This window comes from Anas acuta, chromosome 12 (genome assembly GCF_963932015.1).
Source record: "Anas acuta chromosome 12, bAnaAcu1.1, whole genome shotgun sequence".
NCBI classification, from domain to species: Eukaryota; Metazoa; Chordata; class Aves; order Anseriformes; family Anatidae; genus Anas; species Anas acuta.
The window spans coordinates 13,343,463-13,368,883 of record NC_088990.1 but is presented as its reverse complement, the minus strand read 5'-3'; the positions used below and the strand labels follow the sequence as shown (position 1 = coordinate 13,368,883).

General features: G+C 38.8%; 1 protein-coding gene across 5 annotated transcripts in view; it reads right to left on the bottom strand.

Moving 5' to 3' along the window:
* PEAK1 (pseudopodium enriched atypical kinase 1) overlaps window positions 1-25,421 on the bottom strand; it is a 118,173-nt gene that overhangs the window by 30,562 nt on the left and 62,190 nt on the right. For all 5 annotated transcript variants that reach the window (XM_068695850.1, XM_068695849.1, XM_068695853.1 and 2 more), the window contains one exon: window positions 4,197-7,460. In XM_068695850.1, coding sequence (XP_068551951.1) covers window positions 4,197-7,348 — 3,152 coding nt within the window. In that variant the 5' untranslated portion in view covers window positions 7,349-7,460. The remainder of the gene's footprint in view (window positions 1-4,196; window positions 7,461-25,421) is intronic.

Below are 25,421 nucleotides of genomic sequence, written 5' to 3'. Positions count from 1 at the left end.
CATTTTACAGACTGTATTGGAGAAGTTAAGAACAATAATGCACGATTTACCATCTCCATCTAAATTTATGAAATAATGAACAATAAAATCGCTTCCACTTGGTTCTTTAACTGTTCTCAAGACTTACAAAAATCTTCTTCACATAAAACTTCATCTAACTTTTCACTTACTGAACGTACATAAATTCTGAATCTCTTAGCTTATAGTCGTTCTGGGGAAAGAGTCTTACAGCAATTTTTCCCTGATGAAACAAGGTGAGGTAGGTGGCTAACACTTATAAAACATTGTTGGGCACTTGACTAAAGTAAATAAACCTTTCTGATACCTAGAAAAAGCAAATAAAGGTAGATTCAGGGGGAAGGGGGAGTTGATAGTTCTACCTGAGCTTTCTGGGTAGAAATTCCTTCCACTTCAGTATGCTTGCTTATGAAAAAGCTTTGTTTTCAGCAAAAACATCCTTGAATTCTCCCCACCAATTTATGCAAGCTACATTTAAAAGGTTTTGGATTCAGGTGAGAACCTTAGTTTAAAACCAGTACAAGGGGTCCTGCAAACTGGGAAGGAGGACTCTTTTTTAAAACATATCCTTACAGTGATATTAAATCTTAAAATTATTTGTATAACAAGAGTGGCACTAGGGTAAGATTTGAAGGATAATAAGACATTATCAAAAGCTTTGATATTGCTGCCCTCTGATATGTATAGAACCCATTAACGTGCCCAGTAAAACACCCATTGGCTATTTTCACAAATAATAGCCTTAAAAGAACCCAAATTGCTGATGTACAAATATACTTTTTAAGGAAAATGTTTAAAAACAAATCTTCAAAACATATACATCTGTAGACATAATAGATGTTTCACTCATTTTGGAAGATAAATCAGGATAGTGATCTTTTCTATGTATGGGTCAACAGAACTCATGCCTGTTGACTGCCAGCTTAGTTTCAAGTCCTACCGACAAAGTTAACATCAGTTTAGGAATTAGATTCATGATCCCATGAGGTCAGTTTTAGCATTTGCCTGGAAAGACCTTCTGCATCATAAAAAATGAACCTTAAGAGTTCTGAGAACGCCTCATTTCCATTCCAATTACAATACGGCTGACATTATTGCTGATTTTTAGCAAAAACTAATCCATCTACAAATTTTTGGTACAGTTAATACATTAGTATTTGCTATCTCCTTTGGAACCACCTTATATGCAACCTGGCTCCAAACAGAAAGAAACTACTGCATGGATAAAACCACACCAAGTTCTTTGATACAGTTTTCAGCTTTCCAAACAACTGTGCCTTTTGCCGGTGCTGTTCAAAGGAGTGAACTGACCTTTCTTGGCGATAACTTTAAATACCTTCAGACCTGTTTTGTGGTTATGTTATCAATCTCTAGCAGCTTTGTAATCCATTGCAAAGTAAAGAAATATTGTATATTCATTTAAATTACTTTCAAGATCCCCTAGTAATCTGACATTTTTAAAGCTTATCTTATTTTCCAGGTCATCAGTTTGTTTTTTTCAGTGAGCTTACTTGTGTTGGCATTCTCAGGCAAGTGTCACGTTCATTGATTGCTATCTTCATCTCTCCAGTTTTCCTCTATGCCTCTGCAAGCTTAACTGAAGATTTAAAAAGTATTTTCCAGGCACATACATGTATCTTAGCCTGAATTAACACTAAACTAACCTCTTAATAACATCTGATGAGTTAACACAAAACAAGTATAGCATCACCTGTTATGTCTCCTGCATGTGCAAAAATGTCAGTTGACAACCCTGATTCTCACCTACTGGAATATTAAAAAGAGAAGTCAAAACCCTTTAACTAAATTCCTTCATTTTCTGGCAGTCTAAGGTTTCTTTCTGTCTCTTCAACAGTATTTAAAATTAAGTAAAAAAACAAAACTACTTTAAGGCTTTAAATTGCACCAAGGTAATAAAAAATATAATCCACTGCCTAGTGTTCTAACAATGTATTTCTCAGTATTTCATTTTTTACTTTTATTTTTTAATTTGTAGAAATTTGCCATGGAACAATATTGTTAGGAAGAAGAAATTCCAGTTCTAGCATTCAGAGAATTCTGATTTGCACCAGGAAAAATGGTGAGATATGATTTTAGCCAATATCACCATGACTTGCAGAAAAATTAAAAGTAAAAATACTTTTTGGAATAAATGAGTCAGATGGGACATGACCAACTGCCTTCAACAGTAAGGGCCAAAGGGAGTCCTGTAACAGTGGAAAATACAAAACAGGATAACAGCACCATCTCTAGGGTAGTCTAAGAACAAGTGCCAACGATCAGTTTGTTACAGCTGTTTACCACTGAGATAAGCTGCTTCTCCTTTCTGTCTTCCCTTGTGAGATCAGAGAATTAATCTGGCTGAAAAATACCTCTGCAGTTACTTTTCCTTGGATCACTTCCCCAGTCTGTTCACCAGAGGTGACCACACAAACTGCACAAGAGTGTGAGCGAACCTGCTGATGGCAATATATTCAGTAAGGCTGCTGGAAAGATGTTGACACAAAGTCACTTTCTTCAGGTTTCCCTGGAGATAATGCAAAGAACGTGTTCCTCTGTAGGGACAACTGAGAGCACAAATTTTCCAGATTCTTTAACTTGTTCTCTAAAGCTGCCTACTTCTCCCCATTTAATTTAGAGTAAGTCTAAAGAGACTAGTCTCTTGTAAAGAGTTATTCCACCCCTAGGTACATTCTCCACAGTCTTCAGCCTTAAACTGTAATATGCACTGTATTTGGGGGCAATTAATTCAAATTGAAACCTACAGAAACCAGCTTTACATCATACTATGATAAACCCTATCACCAGCGTAACACCCCAAGGGGTTCCAGGTCTGACAAAGGGCAAACAATCTGAACGTAGTCCTGACCTCCATGAGAATGCTATACCACTCTTCCCAAGATGTGATATTAAGGGATTTAATTCCACTCCATGCAATGGTCATTTTTCATCAGTTTAAAACATTTAACTAAAAGTCACTGTGATTTTCTTTAACAGACAAGACAATAGAGAAAAAAAATATATTTTTTCCACAATACATTTGTGAAATTCCCACATAGGTGATAAAGTTGAAAAAAAATTGAATTTCCTACCAGTAGGTTATTGTTGCAATGAATCAAATAATGCAAATTTGAAGTTATTTTGGAATCAGTTTGTATAATAACCTTAGAAGACCTAGTCTAATACATCTACAGCTGTGGTCTATACTCAGTGAAATGCATACTATGCCCACGCTGTAGCCTGCAATGAATACCTCCAGAACCCCAGGTTATGCACTGTCATGCACTGTAAGAACTCTGTGGTGCATTGAAAACAACGTGTATCTGGAACAAGCATTTTTCTTTGTGTTTGGAGACATCCAAAAAAGCATGTGTATCCTTGAGAATGAAATAAACAGGCCTTTAAACCAAGACCTAAAACATTCAACTACCTGGAATTTATAGAGTAAGATAATTAATCTGACCAAATATTCCTAGAGAAAACAACACATGATTTTAGCAAATTATGATTTAAAAAATATTAAAAATGAAATCACTGAACAAAATTGTCAGGCAGAAATGGAGCAATGGGCTCTGCTGAATCCAGTACTGTTAGGGGGCAGAGTATATTCATTGCTAAAGGCCTTGCAAAATGTAGATTTATTATTTTGTAGATAATTTAATTCTATTATTACTTTTCACATGGCTTATTTTAGGAGTGCAGCAGTGATGTTGCAGTGTAGCATCATGTTAATTAGCCCATCTTGTTTTCATGGGTATGTGAGATAAAGTTAGCACACCACCTTTTATGCGTCACAGATCTTTTAACTTCTATTCTTCTTTTAAATAGTAGCCTTCTATTTCCACAGAGGAATTATTTAGCTCTCGTATAACATAAGAACTATTTCTTTAACTAGGAATTCAGGAAAATCTGATTCAATGGAACATGACTATCACAATGTATTAATGAACCTGCAAATACCAACTCCAAATAGCAGTTACTGTTCCCAGTAATTTTTTTTTTTAATTCTTTCTGATATCCAATATAAAGCAAAGATTTTTAGAATATACTTTAAGATACCTTAAAATAAATATATTTGGAAAAAAATTACACTTAATAAAACCCCTTGATTTCTTCCCTTTTTGGTAGTACATACAATGCAGTTCACAGCTGAATGAATAAAAAGACAAGCGGATTACCTGGGGATTTTCTTCGGAATCAGAGGTGGTGATGAATGGCTCATTATTTTCTGTTCCAAGCTCTCCGGAGACTTTTCCTGTGTTTCTCCTTTGTCTTTTGCTAGTGCATCAGCAATAGCAGACTCCACTCCACTCTTGTATTGCTGGTCAACCTTTGGTTCAGTCTGTGCTGGATCACACCTATACATGAAAACAATTGATGGCTTCTCACTGGTCTCTGATTTTGCCTCGCTGAACCACTGATGACGCTGAACTGGAGGAGGAGGGAGCATATGTATTACAGTTCCATCAAGACCCACCAATTTTCCTTTTTCTCTTTCTTTCTCTTTGTCTTCCTCCTCATCAGTTTTTCTGCGGCGGAAGAAGCTCTTAAATGATATCCAGCGCTTGGGTTTTGCGTCAGCAGCTCGTCGACCTTCCGAATGCAGGATTGACTCAGCCTCCGTTGACCTGGTGGGACTATTTGGTTTGGTCCAGTTGCTGAAATGTCTTTGCAACAAGTTACTTGCATGATAGGGTGAAGATGTGGACCGTGGAGGAGGAAATGGCGGTGCTTGCTCTGTTTTGGGACTTGTGGTATTTGGGGTGCCTCTCACTGGCTTTGGAGAATGGGTGGCGACCGGCTGTGATAGCGTATCTTTCTGCATTTTAACGGCTGTGTTTTCCGTTGTCTTGGATGGCTCTATTTCAGGCTGTGATGTAAAAAGAGATTTGGGTCGTACCAGGGTGTTTTTAGTAGCATCTGCATCAGGGGGTAAGGAATACAGTTCTTCTGCACTGCAAGACTTGGGTCCAGACTGAGGCGTTTCTGGCGGAGACTGCGGAGGCTGGATGGAAGCCACAATCTGTGAAAGCACCGTGCTTGCATTCTCTCTACTGCTGTTGCCAACAGAAGCCTCCGATGTCACATCTGCTGGCTCTTGGGTTGTCTTTTGAATTCTTGATGGGGAGCTGTGGTCAGAACTATGACTTCTCTGTGGTGATATCTGACTTTTACTGAGGCAGCTGTTAAACTCTTGGACCTTCTGAGCCACAGAACCCAGCCTGCATTCGGTGTTATTAGTTACCCCCTTCGCTTGGGAAAATTCACTGGGTTTGCTCCCTATAGCTTCAGTCATTTTGCTTTCTGTTTCTATTTCTTCATATGTGTGGCTTATTACACTGGTAGTTTTATCTTTGATGGATAGCTCTCCGCTGGTCCCTAGAAAACTTTTATAGATAGCCAGGTTATCGTATGCATTTGGATTGATTACAATAGGAACCTTAATAGCATTTTTGGAACTCTTAGCATAAGTGGGCTCATCATGAATGATAATAGGAAAAGGCGGCATGCCAGCGTTATTGTAGCTGTTGAATTTTATCTCAGATAAATTTGGAGACTTAACTGGGATAGTTTTTGAGGAAAGGTTTGTAGCTGTAGGCGAAGTAGGAGCTGACTTGTGGCTTGTCTTCCTGGGAGGAACAGAAGGTCCTGAGCTGTTAGCAATTAACTCTACCTTAGGTATCTTCTGTCTTGGACTAGTACTAGAAGTCCACACTTCTTGATATCTGATTGCACTGGATTTTTTCAGATTAGCATTGACTCGTGCAGGTGATGCTGCAGAGGATGCAATAGGCGTGCCTGGAGTTACTGGTGAGCTTGGGTTAGATGATGCATTTTTGGTTTCTGAGGTTTCAGTTGGACTCTCCTTACATTCATTGGTCATGGCAGCTGATACATCCACTACAGTATATGGCTTGCAAACTGGTTGTTCCATGTTCACCACCCTGTAAGGTTTAGCTTGCTCTTCCACAGGCACCAAGTTGATAGTTACAGCTTGACCAGTAACATCTGAAGAACTTTTATTCTCTTGCTTATCAGTCTGTACAGCAATTTTGCCATCTTTCTCTTCCAGTCGAAGAGCAAGGACTGCCTTGTGGGTTTCTAGGCTCTTTGGAATATTTCTGGAAGGTTTTGACGCATCCTTCACTTGCTGACTAACACAGAGACTTTCATATTCTGGTTCGATCAATTTGAGGTCCTGAGGAGTGCTAGGAGATAATCCTCCATTACAGAGTTTCTGTGAAGAACTGCTGGTTGTTCCAGAACGAGACTCTTCTGTCAACGAAGAATCAGGAGATGTAGAATCAGAAGATACCATGCTCTGCATGCTCTCTTGCCCATAAAGAATCACAGTCTCTTCCCCATAACCATTTAAAATTTCATCATAACTATCATCGTAATCGACCGCACAGATCCGCTGAAGAGACTTGTTCCTAAGGGGCACAGTGTTCCATTTTTTGTCAACACAGAACTGAACAGGAGACAGGGTGTTAGCACGAAAATTAGCAAAGCGAGGTTGGCCCCTCATACGAATTTCCATTGCTAGCAACTCTTCATCACTTTCATCCCAGCTCTCATGCTCTTCCTGCATGCTGCCAAAAAACGTGTCATCCTCACTCTCATCTCCACTGGAGAATTCAGGGTAACAGAAACGTCCACCTTCATTACTTATTACTTCAGTGCTTCCACTCAGAATAACATGCTTACTGTGCGAATCCTTCATTCCACCCATCATGCAGCTTGGAGGGATCTTTCTTTCTAATGATCTTTTATAACAATTATTTATTCTTCCCAAGAAGGTTTCTCTCGAGTTCATTTCATTTCCAGTTAGCTGAGGTGTGGTATCCAAACCTGCAATCTCCTTCAAAACTTCTGTCAGTCCATTATTATTATTATTTGGTATCTTACCTACACCATCGTTGTTGCCATAAGGCCTGTGAACATGGCTATAACCTTCGATTTCATCTTCATTATTATTGTTCAGTGGTTTTTTGTTCAAGACAGCTTTGTTTCGGTTCCAGCCTGGGGGCACCGATTTGTTCTCACAATGATCCGTCGCGCTGATTTCGCCACATACACCCTGCCCATCTACCACCATCATGGTGGGCTTCACAGCTATCGTGGGTTTCTTTGCCACAGGCGGTCGGAAGTTTCCTTTGTTTCCACCACGATGGCTGTTACTTTGGTTTGCGTTGGTTTTCAGATTGCCATGCGAGAGGGTTTTTTTCTCAGATACTGGGGGTAACTGATGCAAGCTTTTTGGCTTGAAGCAGTTCTTACATTCACCAGGTTTCCAGACGTGTTCAGTGAAAGTGTTGCAAGCAGACATTTTCCCAGAGCTTGGCGCTTGATGCTGTGCTGTTCAGTGCATGGTCAGAATTTCATTCATGTGTTTCCTCTTTGTTCCCTTGGTATGGCTACTGTTTTGAGCAGTGATCATTCTGAAACACAAAAGAGAGAAGAAGGATAAGAATGGGGAAAAAACAGGATGATCTTTATACTTTTTTGAATACTGCTAACAACTCAGAAAAAACAAGTAGCCCTTTGCTGATGCCTTAAGCTCTTTTTACTTAAATTTACAAAACCACAGTCCTGGTTTCAGCTGGGATCGAGTTAATTTTCTTCCTAGTAGCTGGTATGGTGCCATGTTTTGTATTTAGGCTGAGAATAACGCCAGTAACACATGGATGTTCTAGATGTTGCTGAGCTGTGCTTACACTGAGTCAAGGACTGTTCAGCTTCTCATACTGCCCTGCCAGTGAGGTACCTGGGGGTGCACAAGGAGCTGGGAAGGGACAAAACCAGGACAGCTGACCCCAGCTGGCCAAAGAGATGTCCCATGCCATGCGCTGAGCAATAAAACCTGGTGGGATGATGCTCAGGGACAGGCTGGGCATCGGACAGCAGGTGGTAAGCAACTGCATTGTGCACCACTTGAGCTGCAAATTCTTTTATCATTGTTTTCCCTTCCTTTTCTGTCCTGTTAAACCATCTTATTCTCAACCCATGAGATTTTACCTTTTTTTCCCCTCCAATTACCAATTCTTTCCCCTATCCCACTGAGAGGCAGAAGGAGAAGGGGCAGTGAGTGAGGGCTGTGTGGTGCTTAGCTGCCTGCCAGATTACACCACTGCGCTACTTAGATGAAATGCAAAAAAATGTGGCAAGTATTCTTCTCGGACATAAAGAATTAAAACTTTGTCAGTGAAGCCCTATATTACTCAGAGCAGAGAGAGAAAAATGGCAATGACTGAGAACATAGAATAATTCTCTTGACTAGTTCAGGACCATTGACCTTAATTTTTGCCCAATAAATCACATGCCAGGAAAAGGACATAAAAGCAAAGATTAGTGCATATTGTCTTCAAAATAACCATTTAAATGTGTGACAAGAAAGTAAAAGAATATACTTTACTCTATCAAATGCAATTTAGATCACTCGTTTCAGCTTCAAATGTTGAATGAGCTGAGCTTAAGTGGCAAAATATGTTCAACCAATTCCAAACTCTGCCATTTAAGCACTTTTTCAGCAGAGTCAAATTATAACTAGACAGATACTTTGTTTGACAAGACAGGCTGGACTTTATGCTGAAAAATCAGCTAAAATGCTGGGGCAGCCTTTATAGAAAGTCAGTTTCTTCTTTAGCTTGCTATAGTGGCAATAAACCATTCTTATATCCTCAAAACAAAGCTATCGATGACTTTTAGTTCCTGATTTGTTTCACAAGTAGCTTTTCCACCTAACCCCGCCCCCTGCCAAAACAATTGAAATATAATTGTAAATCTATTTCAAAATGAGTTGTCTTTTTTCCTGAAATGATCAACCTTGAGTAAAAATCAGGCATGAATCTGTTATACTTCACAGTCATTGGAGTATCCCAGATCTGTGTTTTATGAATTAATGCCTGAAGATTTTAAGCCTTCTAAGCCAAAACCACAGCTCTGGTCTCTTCATCATTGTTGCATAACTCAGAAATGATCTGACATTTTACCGAGGTGAAAGAAGCTCTCTGTTGCTGCTTCTGCTAATGCAGGCATTGATAGATCAGTAATTTTATATTTTTAAAGGCTTTGGATAAAAACATACTTGCTGTTCACATAGGTACATTGAAAATGTAGTACCAAACCCACTCAGTTAAAGATGCAGCTTTCTATAAAGCCAGAGGTTAGTAACAGCAGGACACTTATGCTGGAATTCACCACGGGCACAACTGGTTTACATTAGTGGAGCAAACAATAGAAATCATTAGTAAAATTGACACTTGTCTGACTTTGTCAGTCTCCTCACGTACTGCTCTGTGTTTTGGCAAAGGGCTAGCCTACGCTGGAAAACTCTGAAATAGGAATTCTGTTCCAACACCAGATGGGGCTGAAGTCTAACTGTATTATAACAGAGTACATTCAGACACAGTCATGGTACCAGCGCTATCATATTTCATACACTGACTGAATATGTTTCCAGACACAGCTTTTTGCCAAAAACTCAGTGCCAAAAGCTTTTTCTTTGTATGACCTCAGAGATAGAAAGTCTGCCAGATAGAGTTCTGCCCAAACTTCAGCCTCTGTTTTAAATATACACTGAGTAAAAAGGCCTTTGCATTGTTTTGATCTTTGCAAAGATTTGTTGGTTCAACACTTTGTCAGCCTGGGCATTGTAACCAGAAAAATCACATTAAGAAGTAATTCTCCTAAAATATGAGAGAGAAAGAAATAGAGAATACTAGAATTTTATACTGTGGTTAACTCTTTCTTTTCATGTTAACAACTAAAAGGAGAAAAGTTGCACTAAAAGTTGCACAGCCAAAATAAATCTTCTTTTGGAAAATATATTTCTCCATTCCATAAAATCTCCAAGCAGACAATTTAAACAAAGAGATTAGCGCACCTGCGTATGGTTTTTAGGATTTAACTGGGTGATATTATTTCTTAGAAATGGCACAAAGTGCACTTAAATCCTATCACAGAACAGACAGTTTTATGGCCTTCTAGGCTATGCATTTTCGGCTAATAAGGTTGGGATAAAATGAGAAAGCACTCTCTTGCACACTGTCACATCAAAATATTTTCGTGTTTTACCACCAGCTGTACTTACTCACATTTGCACAGACACACTGTTACGGATCAGTTTTCCTCTAACCCAGGTGAGTGCTACACAAAACGTGTGACTGCAGACTACAGGAGGCTTGCCAAACCTACAACCCAAGGCTCCAGTAACAGCCGAAGTACGGCAGGGTCACAGTTCTGTGCATACTTCATGTCCCGGGAGTACTAATGCAGTAACTGAATTTCAAATGCTACACACACAGACCTGCGTATGTAAATGCAGGCATGTATCAATACGCAGACAGAAAATACGTAAGATGCATACAGATATTTTAAATCTTTTGCATTTCAGCACCAAATGGAAATGGTTTAAACTCAACATGCTCTAAACATGACTTTTGACACAGTCTGTGAAACAGGCAAGAGTCACTGACTTCTCGCCTTTGTAAACTACAGACAGATTTCCAATTGGATTTGGCACTTCCAGGATGAGCAGTGCCTGTAAAATGCTTTACACTGCCTGCAGCTGTAACGAAGAGGAAATATGCACCTTCACACAAGAGGAAATGTACATTAAGAAAAAAAAAAAATCCAATGGTGAACTATTTCCATCCTTCAAAATCAAAAGCAATCTACTGTAACAGATTAAATTCAGTGACTTTTATATGTCTAAACAGGTATTTGCACTCTCCAAAAAAATCTAGCATTTTTTTAATGGTTGTATAACTAAAATTGATTTTTCTGATGCTTTCCTCTGCCTTTAAAGAAAACACATTTACTGTTTCAACCACATAATCACTCCTATGAGTGATAATAGCAGTAAAAGTGAATATGAGTGAAATGAATGTAATCTTTCAATACAAAAAAAATTCAAACATTCTTCACATGTTCAGGATATTGCTTCCATTGCTGTTAACGACAGCTGCAGCTGGATAGGGGGCAGCAGAGTCCATTGAAGGTAATGAAAACACACACAAATTTACAAAGAAAAAATCTTTGGCCCTGATATCCAGACAGTGTTCATTTCTAGACTCTTGCCATACTCTTCAAAACTAAGGAGGGTCGTGAGGAGATCCAGGCAGTCACACATCAGATCGTTTGGGCTTAACGGTGCTCCTGGTATCTCTTCCTCTGTAGCCTCCCTGCAGCCAGTGACTGCCCATTTACCTGCTAAGGAAATGCTAACTCTGCAGAGCTGCTCCTTCCTCTGAAATGAGTAGTTTGGACAACAGAACTTATTTGAAGATACTCAATTAGGCTTCTAAAGTGTTAACAGTAAACACGTAATAACACGGTACATTTCACCCTGCATCTCAAAGCTTTTTATGCAAGTTGATAAACATACCTATTCACAATTTATACACAGAAACACTGCAGTGCAATGACATTAAACAACTAAAATTCACCAAGCGAGTCAGTGACAGGAACAAGTACAGACAGACAAGTTCTGCTCCTAACGTGGTGCTGCAGCCAGCAGCTCGTGATACTTCATTCACTAGGTGGTTGAGTCAGCACAGTTAGTTTATCAGCTTTAAAGGCTAAATCACTCTTTGTATAAATGAGAAACAGTGCTCTTGTTTCAGCAGATACACAACTGCACACAGAAGGGCTCAGTCAGGCCCTGTTAAGATGATATTTCACTTTCCAGGTCTGAGTTAGGGGATGACGGGTTCAGAGTTGCAGTGCAGAGCTGAAGCAGTTATCAGCAGAGGCATCCTCATGTCAGGAAACTGCACAGAAATGCAGCAGTATTATTTGTTGACATCATCTCTGTTGAGTGCACCAAGATGGGAATAAACATGCATTTCAGGCATTTTCCCTTTGTTCTAAGTAATTTCAGGCTGGCGGGTCTCCCTTAGATGCATGCTGGCTGAATCACAATGAAGGCCTTTGCCAGTAATACTTTATACTAACATAATCCAATTAAAAGGAACTTAATTGGTGTGCAACATTCCCTACAATTTCAACATTTTAAAAATGAATAGTCTCAGTAAGTACCAGATGGTGACACGCACTAATTAATCAGGCCTGCTCAATGAATGAGCGTATTAAAATGAATGCACCTATTAGACATGTGTTTTCAATGCTGTATGCTGCAAAAACTCCCCTTAAATGAATGCCTACTATATTACTGAGCAATATGCACAAGTGTGCATTTCATCATTTGTAATTGTAATTCTATCACTCTTTGGTTTCTTCTTAGATCACTAGATACTTGGAACAGGAAAAGGCATTTAACTTCAGCATTGCTGTTCATGAAAATGGGCCTACGATTTTTATGCTGCAGAATAAATTGCATTGATTAGTCTTCTTAACAGACAACAGCCCATTAAATTGCTAGTGAACAACCCACGAACCTCTCACCATTGACAGGCATGTCCTCAGACTGAAAAATCAGCCATGGGAATCCAGACTGGTTTCCTATATAGGAGCACCTAAACACCACAAAACCACTACGGCTTCGTGGTTTTGTCTGAAGTACTTATAGGCATCTGGACACTCACTGATTGTCACGAAGAACAGTGTAAGTCTAACATAACAAGACTAAAATCATGGTTATTTTTGTTGGTGTCTGGTCTTTTTTTATTATTATATATATATTTTTTAATATAATCAAAAATATTTTAAGATTTTTTTTGGAAAAAAAAACAAAACCAACTCAAATATGAAATGCTCCACCTTCATACATACTGTCCTGCTTGGGTGGCAATGGGCTGTGAAAACACTTCATCTCTCAGCATCAATGTGTACTGACACAGGGCCACTGATCTACGAATACATCTAGTACAGAAAACTGGGACTACAAATGCGATGTGCCAATTAGGTTTTGTCTTTCATGCCAAAAAAGAAAAGAAAAAAACCACATACACACACACACACACACACACACACACACACAAAATAAAAAGAAACAAACAACTTCTCAAATTTTACATCCTTTGTTCAACTTCAAAGGAGAACAAATCCCAAGTGAAGCTAACTGCACCATCTGTTAGGTACATGAAATGTAACACGGAGAGAGGAGTCTCACAGCCAGGGAAGTCAGGGTCCCAAGTTGCAGGCATGTTGAGAAACACACTTGTTGACATTCAGTGCCCAGAAGCACTGTGCTTTGAATAATCTTGCAGCAGTTATTAATGAAAGTCAAATCAAGCAAAAAATCTTATGAGATGATACAAAGTACTACAGCAGAGTTTGGAAATAAAACTTAATGTATCGATATTTAAAAATGTGAGAAGTGCACCCACCAATGTCACAGGACTTCACAAAGGTGGGCAAGTGTTTAACAATATAGATTTTGTTGCCTGAAACAGTGACTCAGAGTCTCACTTGACATCCTAATTTGAAGGAATATCAAGATTAGAACCCAAATTTCCTGCCTCTTAAGTGTGGCACCATGCTCAGTCACAGCACTTATTTCTCAAGAGGTGTGCCAGAAAAGAACATGAAATTAAGCAATGGCACTGTGGTCTACCACAGTTTTATTCCCAAAGTGGACTAATTGGACCAGTATTTAGCACATATCTGATCATTGTAATAAGCCAGAACTGAGCTGTGGCAGGCAGCACAGATGGACATTTACAGAAGTGTTAAGCATCATTATAATTTTTGTTAAAAAATAAATTTTGTTTCAGGTATTTTTTTTTAGTCAGAACTTTGACTGCTGACACCAGTCCAATGCCATAAAATGACAGTCCTACAGAAAATGTAATGAATCTTCCAGTGGATATCGAGGAGGCAATGACCTAAACTTCAGGTCCATATAATCTATAAAGTTATCAACTTACTTTAGAACCACTCTGCAGCATGATGTACTATGCTGCTGACATAAAGGGCATGCTTTGGATGGAGAAGACAACAGAATCACTGCTAAACACAGTTCTGTAAAAAAAAAAAGTTGCAAAATTGCTGCAAGACAGCATGAAACAATCAGGAAAACAACTTGGAACTATTCCTGTTTTTAAGCTCCCATGCTGTATTATCGCTCAGTTAAAGAGTGCTTAAATGACATGAATATTTCATAAAACCAAGTGAGTGAAGGAAACCCTTTAATATGTTTTTTCCACCTAAAACCTCTAAGAAAAAACATGATAGAAATAAGCAACGAACTGCAGCAAAAACCTGCCTAAGGCTAGACAACCTGTAATGCTTCAGAATAAAACAGGCATTGCTTTACAATTTACCTAACCCAAACAGATAATGCCATACAGCAAGGAAAAGGCAAGAAATATCCTCAGGATCTGTGCAAGTAACCTGATTAGATTCTGCATCATCACACTGACAATACACAAAACTATAACAAGGACAAGCTCTCACATTTAGTTTTGAGGCCCAGTAGACCAGCAAAGGCATGCATTTGAATATGAACTCTTCTGACTTCCAAAGAGAACAGATTCTTACCTTGAGAAAACTATTAAAAAATGTAATTCCTTTTGGAAAAATCATATTTTATCATTAATATACTTTAAGTCTCTAACGACCAGTTATCATTTAGACAATTCTGCAGAGTATATTCTGTTGGTATACTTTTTACTTGCACAAGAAATTAGATTACACCCCTTTCTCCCCATGCCCATCCCTCCAGTAAAAACGCACAACATTCCAAGATCTTTTAGCAAATTAAGGATAAGCACAGAAGTACATTAGTTGAGAGATACTAGCACGATAATGAAAAGAACATCCTCAGGTTTGAATTTGTCTCAACTCTGTTTAAGCCGAATTATGAGAATTAAACCCTTCATCGCATTCTGAGAACGCATCAGTACGACAATACCTTCCATCATGTAATTACCTTTGAATTACTCTTCCTAGGCTCAATTCAAATCCTGCCCTTTTATCTTTTTGGTCAGTTGTTTAAGCACATGAATGTATCTAGAAGAATAAATACTACAAAACTGTTAAACCTCTACAGAATGTGAGTAGTTCACAATATGTAACAATGAATTACCTGAAAAACATTACGCTGCTGCTGCAGCTACAAAACCTGGGAATGGTTGTGGTTAGCCTTCTGCTGAGCACAGCTTGAGAATGAGAACAGTGTGCATTATTACTATAGTATTGAAACCATCAATTCCACAACTACAACTTACTTACAACTCTCTGCCTTGCACTACTGCTACGTCCAGCTCCAAAGATCCCCACGCAGAACCCTGATGCAGCAAAACGCACCAGTGCCGAACAGGTATCACTTGGAGTTTAGCAATGTAACTATTGGATAGCAAAATACAGAATAGCATTCAAAAACCTATCAACGTTATGATACTTGTGAAAAAAGTTGCCAAAGACAAACAGGATACTGCAGTATCAGAAGATAAATAACTTGTTATTAGTGGATTGCAGCCACAGTGCGTGAGGTCAGCTGTAATACAGAAGATAAAGCACACTACAGAGAAAGAAGCCAGATGATTACTCTCCATCAATCTCAATCCCCTCCCCAAGATCCTTTTAAGTTATTTAATAAAGACTCAAGAGCATTAAGTTAAAAAATAAAACACTATCAGCCATTATATATATATATAAAAGATATTAAAAATAATGGATAAATTAAGAGCAATAGCTCAGTGGGACTGGACTGGGTAAAGCCAACAACTGGGGAGAAAGTTGAAGTGGCTGAGCTGCACACAAAATGACGTGGTCCCTTATCAGAACCACGCAACGGTACAGCAATGAGCTAAGCACAGGATGAACAGGATATCATTTCTTTTTATGACTTCTGTGAAGAAAACTTGCTCACCTTCCTACCAGACAAGGAAGTAATGGGCAAAAGAGAAACAGTATTTTATTTCTATTCTTTCAGAAGCTCTCACAAATCACTAACTGCAGGGCATGCAAATGGTGCAACAGAATATGCACAACAATCAGTAGATTACATGCTTTCAGTGCAAGAAAATCAGAGTAAATCCACATAAAGATATGTTAGGAGATGAGAAGCTTTACCTATTAAGTGAAACAGATAGACTGGGTGTTCCCGTTTAGCCTCTCATGAAACAAGAGCAACAAACCCAAGAGGCAGCATATTTAAACTTGTGAAAATAAAATAGTTCCATATAAAATGCTTTCTGAAACAAGATGGCTCTGAGATCAAGAGGTAGGCTGGATTCAGAAAAGGATTAGACACTTATACAGATGCTGAGACATTTGTTTTTAGGTGGGGTAAATTCAAACCTTCCCATCTCAGTGTTTAAATGAAGCAGTAACTATTTGGGTTAAGAAGAAAATCCTTGCAGTGGCAGACTGTTCCTTTATTGTCCATTTCAGAAATTTTGGCAGAAAAATGGACACAGCCACCGCTGGAATCAGGGTGCCAGAGCACCGCCAGCACTGATTCACTGCAGAGCACTTCCCGTTTCTATGCTGCATACAAGTTCTCTGTCTCATGAAATCATACATCAGCTGTCAGCCTTCCCACTCTCACAGATCCAGTTCTCCCACTCCCCAGCATCAGATCTGATGTGCAGAAGAGCTGCAGAATCCTAGACATCGTCTGAAAGATTCCCACTCTTCTCATCTAATCTGCTCCACACACTGTTTCCACCTCTGTGTCACATCTCTTTTGTTTAGAATTTTACCTCTTTAAGCCTTCCATTGGCAAGGCTCTTCTCAAAATTAACCTCTTGGGTAACAACATGATTCTGTCTTTCCCTTTTTATTAATTCTCACCATTTTGCTAGAGTTAACTACATGTTTTGAGAATACTAACATCCCATTATCTCTCAGTGGTAAGGCCTCTTCCTTCCCCCCTCATTGTTTTGTCACTCTTAAGTCAGGCTTATATCTCAGCCCTGGAAACGTTTTCTGTGTTCATTTCTATTTTTTATGATCAAGTTTTCATGTTTGATATGGGGCTACAAAGACCTCAGGCTATACTACTTGGGTCAAGTAACAGTGTGTAACTCTAGCATGTCTCTTGCAACGATCCATACAAATCCATAGTAGTGCATAGATAAGATAGTGGTAATTTCAAAGGTAAGGAAGCCAGCTGAAAGCCTTGTAAAAGATGAGTACTCTTTGAATGTTGTCATACTACAGGACAGAAAAATCAGTATAAGATGACAAATTGTATGAAAGGGATTTCTCTCTACAAGCAATTTGACTCTTGAAGAAATACACATTACTAGTTTCTGGTAGGAAAATACAGATGAAAATAAACCACCTACTAATATATCTCATTCACTACTTGGTGCAGCAGGTGGCTAGAAAGAGCTCAAATCTTTGTAAAAACTCTTTCAGCTTCTCATTCCCGAATAACCATCTCCTCCCACCTTGTGCAGTCATTTTGCCTTGTTCCTTGCATCTATGATCAAAGAAAAACACTAATTTGAGGACTTCTTTGATAATCTGGAGAAACTAGCTACAGGTAATTTTCTGGTCATCAAAGCTAGTTCAAGCAGCTCATTCTCACTCAGACCGTTCTTCTAATTAGTATGTCATTTATGCATCCCAATAAACCATTTCACCAGACATGATGAATGCAGTAAATTTTAATCCCCAGTCATAAGACACAGCAGTGAAATGAGTGATGAGCTCTAAGTCAGAAGGTTAAACATTATTGTTTACTAATGCTGAAGTTAAAAAGAAAACAACGATACATTATAATAGATATTTCTAGGCACTCTTAGTTATTCTTCTCCTTTGCCTAGAATCCATCTCCATAAAATCAGCAACTGCTGATGAGAATGCTATTAGGGATAAAAAGCACCATCACAGGTGACATTTTATTTAGAAAAGGAACCAGCAGATAGTAAATTGTGTACTTCTTAGCATTCACAAAAAACAAACAAACAAACAAGAATTGATTTTTTAAAAAATATACGATTAAATGTTGTGTCTGACTGTGTTTTAGGATTTCTGATCCTTCCCAGCATTCCACAATAACAAAGACCAGGATTCTGTTCCCTGCAGTTTCTCTGTGCATTACGTTGTATAAATTTCAACCACGCAATCCTGCTTGCAAAGCAGTATCAGGGGTACGAAAGATGCTGCTCCCTACCTGTGTTTGCACAGGTTCTCACAGAGAACTCAGCTGTACATACAAAACTAGGCTTTTGCTAATACAGAGCCTTCTGCTTGTTTTCACCGTTTGGTACCAAAATGGGTTTTACCATAGCGGTATCCAATACAACTACCTACGTTATAAATGATTCACCAGTTTAAAATCCTGTTACTCTTGTAACAGCAGTGTAGAGGCACAGGCCCAAAAGCCAAGCAAATCAATACCTTGATTCATGTAAAACATTGTGTTGTGGACCACTGTGAAGAACCCAGTCATTTTCATGCTCTTCAGTCTCATTATAGGGGTTAGCAAAGTCATCAGCCCCCGAAAAATTTTAAAGTCCACAATACCTGAGTTTTCCAGGCCTCTTAAGGGGGGCTCTGTGATGCAGCTGTATCCCCCCATGGTGAGGGAAAAGGCCTAACAGCATGACCAAGGGCATCTAACAGTTGGCACTCATATTTTTAGGCTACTGAAACAGACATGATACAGTGCAGGAAAAACCAAACCAAACCAAAACACCAAAACACAACAGTAATTTTAGTCCACAAAAAATCTGATTCCATACTTGAAAGTAGTCCAGGCATAGAGGATCTATGCAGCAAAGGCATCACTAAATATAATTGAGAACAGAATCAGAAAGGCAATTTAACAGAAATTCTGTATTAGCTTTTTATTTTGCATTCAAAGACTTTTTTGTAGCTAGGGAATTTGCTTAATGTACTCCATGAGAAGACAAACAGCCTTCATTTGCAAAGATGGAGGTGTAAACCTATCAAGTATGTAAACCACTATAATCTTTGCATCAACACTGTAAGAGGAGGAAAGGCAAAGAGGGATGTCATGCAGGCAAACATACCCTAAGAACCCGCCTGCTTGTGGGCAGCAGGAATAGGCAACCACAGCTGAATTCCGACACTCAAAAACCAGGGGAGGCTGTCACAGAGAGCAGCTGCAGCCCGAGTACAGCACAGTATCGTCCCCCCCGCCCCCTTCCCACTGCTCTGAGCGTTCCTGCAAGCCCAGGGTGCCCACTTTGCTGTTCCTTCCACCTATGAACAGAAATGCTATCAGAGCTCGCAGGTACTAATTAAGAGGCTGCTGATCACACTTGAAAATCACAAGCTGGAAAACTAGCCAGTGCTCACTCATTGGGTCAGGACACAGTATGGAGCAACAAAACCAAAGCACTGTAAACAACACTTATCAAAGGAAAGAGAAAGAAAAACAACAGGAATGGTTGTTCTCAGAAATGGTACTCTGGAATTCTTTTTTTTTTTTTTTTAATGACAAGTATTTCCTAAAAGAGCTGGTTGACAAATACACATTTTGCTACTTGTGCTTGTCAGAGTTTTCCGAATTCAAAGCTTTTTCTATCCAGAAAAAAACACAATGTGAATTTTCTAGTCTTGTACTACTATGATGACTCAACACTAACCCACAGGGATTTGCAGATAAAAGCAGAATGACGTTCATCTGCATCCTTTAACTTTTGAACAAGGTTTCATGACGGTATCTTTACTACCATACAGGACCATGATGTGTCCACCATTGCACAGGGATGGGTTTCACAAAAAAGACGTCAAGCCCAGGACAATTAGAGTCTGCCACTATAAACCCCAATAAAATGTAAGGCTGCTATTATTGGCCCCCTTAGACTGTGTCAGGGGGAGCTTTTATTCCTGCTGCATGCAATACTATGCTGTTTTGAACAAAATTGTTAACAACTAAGAACTAGTCTAATGTGGACTAAGAGAAATGGAGAGACTGAGACCTACTCCTTGTCCAGGGAAGAGGCACTAAGTTGTAAGGCAGTAGTAACACCTCTCCTGCTGCCCCCTTCTGAGGTCCTGGGCTCCATCTCTACAGACAGCTCATGGGATGACATCAATACTCCATCTGATTAGGAAAATTGCTAAGGAATCCAAGTCACACTGCCCAGTTAGTGCTTCATAACTGTTAGGCACAACAGAGTGATGTGTGCCAGGTCTCAAGAGCAGAGCCCATGGAAGAGGCTACAGGCTCTCTGCAGTACCTCACCTTGCAATTTATACAGAAAAGTCTGTACTGTGGATTTTAAGGTTGTGGGCTCACATTTGTCTTAATAACACATGCTGGCAGCGGGAAATTAATTACGTAAACAGTACATGGGATCCCAACTGTTAGTCAAATGGTGAATTATGATGGTAATTGCAACAGCTATGCAACAGTGGTAAATCACTTCTTTTGCTCCTATACTTGGAAAGTGCTATTGGTTTCTACTTTGACTTTCAAAATTAAAAAAATGAGCAAATTGAGCACTTGAGTCCTCTCTTTAAAAAGTACTGTTCAAACCTTTAATCCCTAGTGACTTTTGTGAATTGTTATTAGCACCCTTCGACTGTTGCTCTCCAGAAGACAAGACAGCATTCCTGGAGTTTCCCACTGGTGACAACCACAATGGAAACAAACCCTTCCTACTCTGGAAATAGATTCCTCTGCACATGGAGTCAACGCAGTCCTTTTAAGTCCAGGCTGCTGTCCTATCCCGATGATAAACAGTCGCAACTTCCACAAGCTTTTGAGGATGCTTGCTTCTCTCAGTTAATCAGGCAGCCCTGCCTATACTGCTTATTCCCAGTTTACAGTTGTACACAGTAAATACTAATTATTTGTTCGAGCCCTTTTTCAATGTAATCAGTAGATCTCTCTGCTTTTAAATTAACTGCTCTCCTAACCTTTGCTAGCTGTAATTTTTTTTATTTCCTTTCAGACTAGTGATAAAAAAACTTGCCCGATTTTAGGACAAAATCAATGCATGGCATCACATGCCAAGTTGGTAACAATCTCCTGCTTACAATCAGGTTCAGACCTATCACGTAGCCAGGCCTAATCCACATAATATACACAACACATATTTTAGTTTCTGAAAAACATAGCAAAATCTGAAATGTGAATCTAGCCTTCTGTGTACTTGTTAACAGACGATACACATTCATAGCTCAGTAAAATCAAACTCACTATCTAGAAAGAAGATGCAAAGAGATATGATGAAGAGAGGACTCCTGGTTTTGCCAAGACACTGAATTGGGGTTTTTATCTTTAAAGCCATTTAAAAAAGGCCAAACCTTTTGGTTTGCAACTTTACAGCCCTTTTACAATAATATCAGGCAGTTATTCAACAGAAAACGAACAGTCTGACTAATGTGCATAAAGATTCAAAGTTTTGTTTCTCAGGTTTCTACAGAGATTTGTGGAAGTATACATACATTTTTTTATTTTTTGCACAACTGAAGAGTTAATCACTACGAAACTTCACTTTTGTCGGCTGCTTTGAGTACCCCCTACTCTAATCATCACTCAGATACCAGTCACTCGGAAAAGTGTCAGCTGTTTTAAAAAGCCTTTTGTTGAATCTGGGCATGTTAATAGTGCTTCCAAAGCCTCAATTTTGATAGGAATTGCAGTACGTCAAATTCAATAAAAGCACACGAACTTTGTTTTGATGCCAGAATGTGGTATGTGGAAAAAAACCCAAACCCAACAAATGATGAACATCCGTGATAGGGTATTTATGAACTGCTTACCACATCTGCATGCAGTTGTTGTAGGACTTGGCTGCTGCATGGCTTGATACAGGCATGCCGAGAAACCGAAGCTCTCACTGAAGTGCATTTGCTCTGCACTGTGCACATTTCCCGAATATATATTAATGCAAGTATTTTCACTGCTTTTTTTTTTTTTCTGTAAAGAGCAAAATAATTCTTTTACTTACATACAGTATTGCAGGGACCAGTAGATCAAGGAGAAAAATGGAAATAAGCAACATAAAAACTTACAGTATTTCTCAGAAAATACCAGTTATAAGGAGCAGCCTCTTGCACAACTCTCATTTATGTTCACCTCTAGTTCTACAAAAGCAAGATGCTACTTTATAAAGTACTGAAGCATTCAGCAGACACCACCCTAGCAGAGCCAACCCGCTCTGTTTTACCCCCCTCCTTTTCTTTCCTCTGTGGCAGGAGGCAGGTGCACAGCCAGTTACACTCGCACCATGTCAGTGGAGCTTCTGATTTGCTCCACTTGACTGTCATCCTGCTGCCAACCCCACCGCACGGTGCCAAATGCAGCGCAGTACCAACACACACCGCACTTCTGTTCCAGCAGAGAATTCCTCCAACTTTGATATAATTCAACATGATTAACAAAAGGACAGTTTCATAATGCTAATTAACATCGTGTAGTCAGAAGACAGACTGTAGGCCTGTATCTCTAATGTCCTATGTTAAACTTGTTCTCTAGACATAAAAAGACTGGTACATTAACCATATCTTATTTTCACATTCTTCTTTTCAGAGAAGCCCAGATCAATCGTAATGCATGCAGATAGTCTGAAACACTCAGCAGATGATTTCGCTTAAATTTCAGTAAGACAAATTAGACGAGATCTTCAATCACTGCCTTGGGATGTGTGGGCGATGTATTATATTTTACAGGCAGCAGCAGCTGAAAATCCAGTTTTCACTCGTCAGCCAATGTACGCTTTTAATTACACGCTAAAACTTGAAGACCTAAGAACTGGAAAGGAAAAGAGCAGAAGAGAGACTTCACAGAGATAATGAGATGGCTGCTTACTGAAATCAGGGAACATCATTGTTAATGTCTGCAGTATTAAGCTAAAGAAGGAAAAAAAGATTCCTTGTCTTGCCCAATGCATTTCCTGTTAGCAGCGTAGTTCAGTAGTAACAAATTTTAAGACTTGAAGCCCTAGCAAGTTGACTATTTGAGTGAGGGGGTTTATTTTATAAGGCACAATGGAAGAGCTAGTTTGAGGCTAAGTAATAAATTCTGCCTCCTATTTCTGTGAACCCTTAATATGCTGTGATCCATAGACAAATGAAAGTCTAAGGACCCTGGAAACTTACTGCTTGATATGGCTATTCATTTCCTGGTGTCCACTTGATTTTCATGCTCCAAAAATAAAGCTCCAAAAGAGAAATTAGGAAAAAAATGTCAAACTTTTTTTCTAAGCCCAATTTCAATCTTCCTTATGAAGAATGTCATTCAAACACTTCATTATCAGTGTGCTTACTCATAGTATTTTTTTTTTAAAGCTGTCTAGATGGATTTGATATGTTATCCCACAACAATTGGACAATTCCTCTGTTTTCTTGCATATGAAAATCTTGGATTGTTGCAGTTTCAGCATTACTACTTGTACACTCACTCAAGCAGACCTCAGGTGAGCACATACTTTTCTCACACCTGTACACAAGTTATGCACTTAACATGTTCACAGGTTATGCACATGTGGCTCAAGTGTTACTGGCTTAGAAGTCTTTCAAACAGAACTAAAGCACAACATCACGTTATTTTCCTTTAATCCTTTTATTGTAATATATGCGGATAACGGTAATATAGCAAGTATACGAGTTTAATTCAAAGATCAACTACTTGTTGACATTGTCTCTTTAGGTTTTCCTTCTTTAATCATGACAGGGATGCTAAAAACTGCTGTGCCCAAAACATTTAGGAAAGATTAGAATCAGTACGTGAAAATTAAGAATTTTCATAACTGATGACTTCTTTGAAAATACACATATATTATCTGCATATTCTGTATACTGTAGCAGCTGAGAAGGATATATTATAAATGCATACACATATATAAAAGGGAACAAATTTACTATTGTGAAGTACACTGGTATATTCCTGAGATCTTCAGATATGAGACTATCTATGTAAAATGCATGTTTCACAGCCAGAAAGCTAAAAATGCATGACTAAATAAAAGTGAACTCAAAGATAAATTATGATAAAAAATGAAAAAAAATATGTATTGGTAATGAATTTAAGGAAAAAATAATTTAGACAGACAACTTATCCCAGTGAAAGATGCAAACCTACTGACTGTTTAAGACAAGTCTTTACAGAAGCCAGTCTGTCGGAATACAGCTCAGAACACAGCTAGCAATGATACACGAAAGCCCAGCTAGACGTTCTGGATACCTATTGTAGCTGACTCCACGTGAGCTTATACAGCTTTGCTGACAGCAATGTTTTTATTAGGAATGATTCTCATGGTTGCCTTAGCTGTGGGTCTGCTGTACCTGTCTGTGTTAACACTGTGAACATTTTACTACCACACCGCTTGAACTGTTCAAAGCAGAATTTTAGCCAGTGGTGAATGTAAGCAGTGACGGCTGTCTGCTGTAGCACTTTGGCTGGTAAGGGTGACTAAGGGGGTTCTTTTTTGTGTGGTATTTACCAAAATACATGCATTCATGTAGACCTCCATAATAGTTACTAGTTACAAAGTTCCAATAAATAACTTCAAATGCAGAAAATACAGCATAGTTTTTAAATAAACACTCTAAACATTTAATGTAGTAAATTTGTGGACATGAGCACATGCTCATTACGGCAATCTATTTGATTTATTTTTAAAGAGGAAGAGGTTATAATAATGTTACGAGCAAGAAACTTCCAAGTACAGTTCTAAAATTATCTATCATCTTCAGCTTTGGTAAGTCAAAAAAAATGCATTTCCCCTTACCATAATATGCCTATTTCTGAAGCCTTTCTCCTCCACATTAAAACACTCAAGTGCTTAAACTGATTAATATTCTTTAGGATGTCAAGGGGATAAATACTGCTATTAACAGATACCAGTTTCCATTTGCTTTTTCAAAAGGGGTGAATTGCACTTTGAGGCCTCATATGCCCTTCTCGTCATTCACAGGATGCAGTATTACTGAGAGTTAATACGCAGAGGAAGAAGTGAAGACTAAAACATTTTATTTTTTTGCATTAACAGGAGGATTCTCCAAGTGGTTTGCAGAGCGTGCTCCAGGGCCATTCAGTTTTTCTAGTGTATTTCAGGCAGATGTTCAGCTCTTTTTCTTCCAGGACCCAAGTATAAATGCAGTGAATCAGGTATTTATCCAATGGAGGTAATAGATTCTTAGATAGTAATTTTCTGCAACTTAAACGTAAATGTTGCATAAAAAATTTATTCTTACTAAATGTTAAATGCAAGTGTTTCAACAGAGAGAAGTAGGGAACATGGCACTGATCTCTGCATTCTGTCATCACCAACAACTGCGGCCCATCTGCCCCCAAGGAGCATACAGCTCCTATCAATCTGTGATCAAATTAAAAAAGAGCAAGTGTAGCTTCAAAGAAATGATGGGTACTTTATTATGTGCATTCAGAAAAAGACAGCCATGAAGCATCGCCCTGTTGAATGTTATAAAAGTTCCTATAAATATTCATGCACAGCATTTGTACTCTAAGCATTTAATCATTTCTTTACAAAAAAAAAAAAGTGAATGGGGGATGGGGAGAGAAGAAATTACTGTTTCCCTCTGTTCCAAGGAGCTCAAGG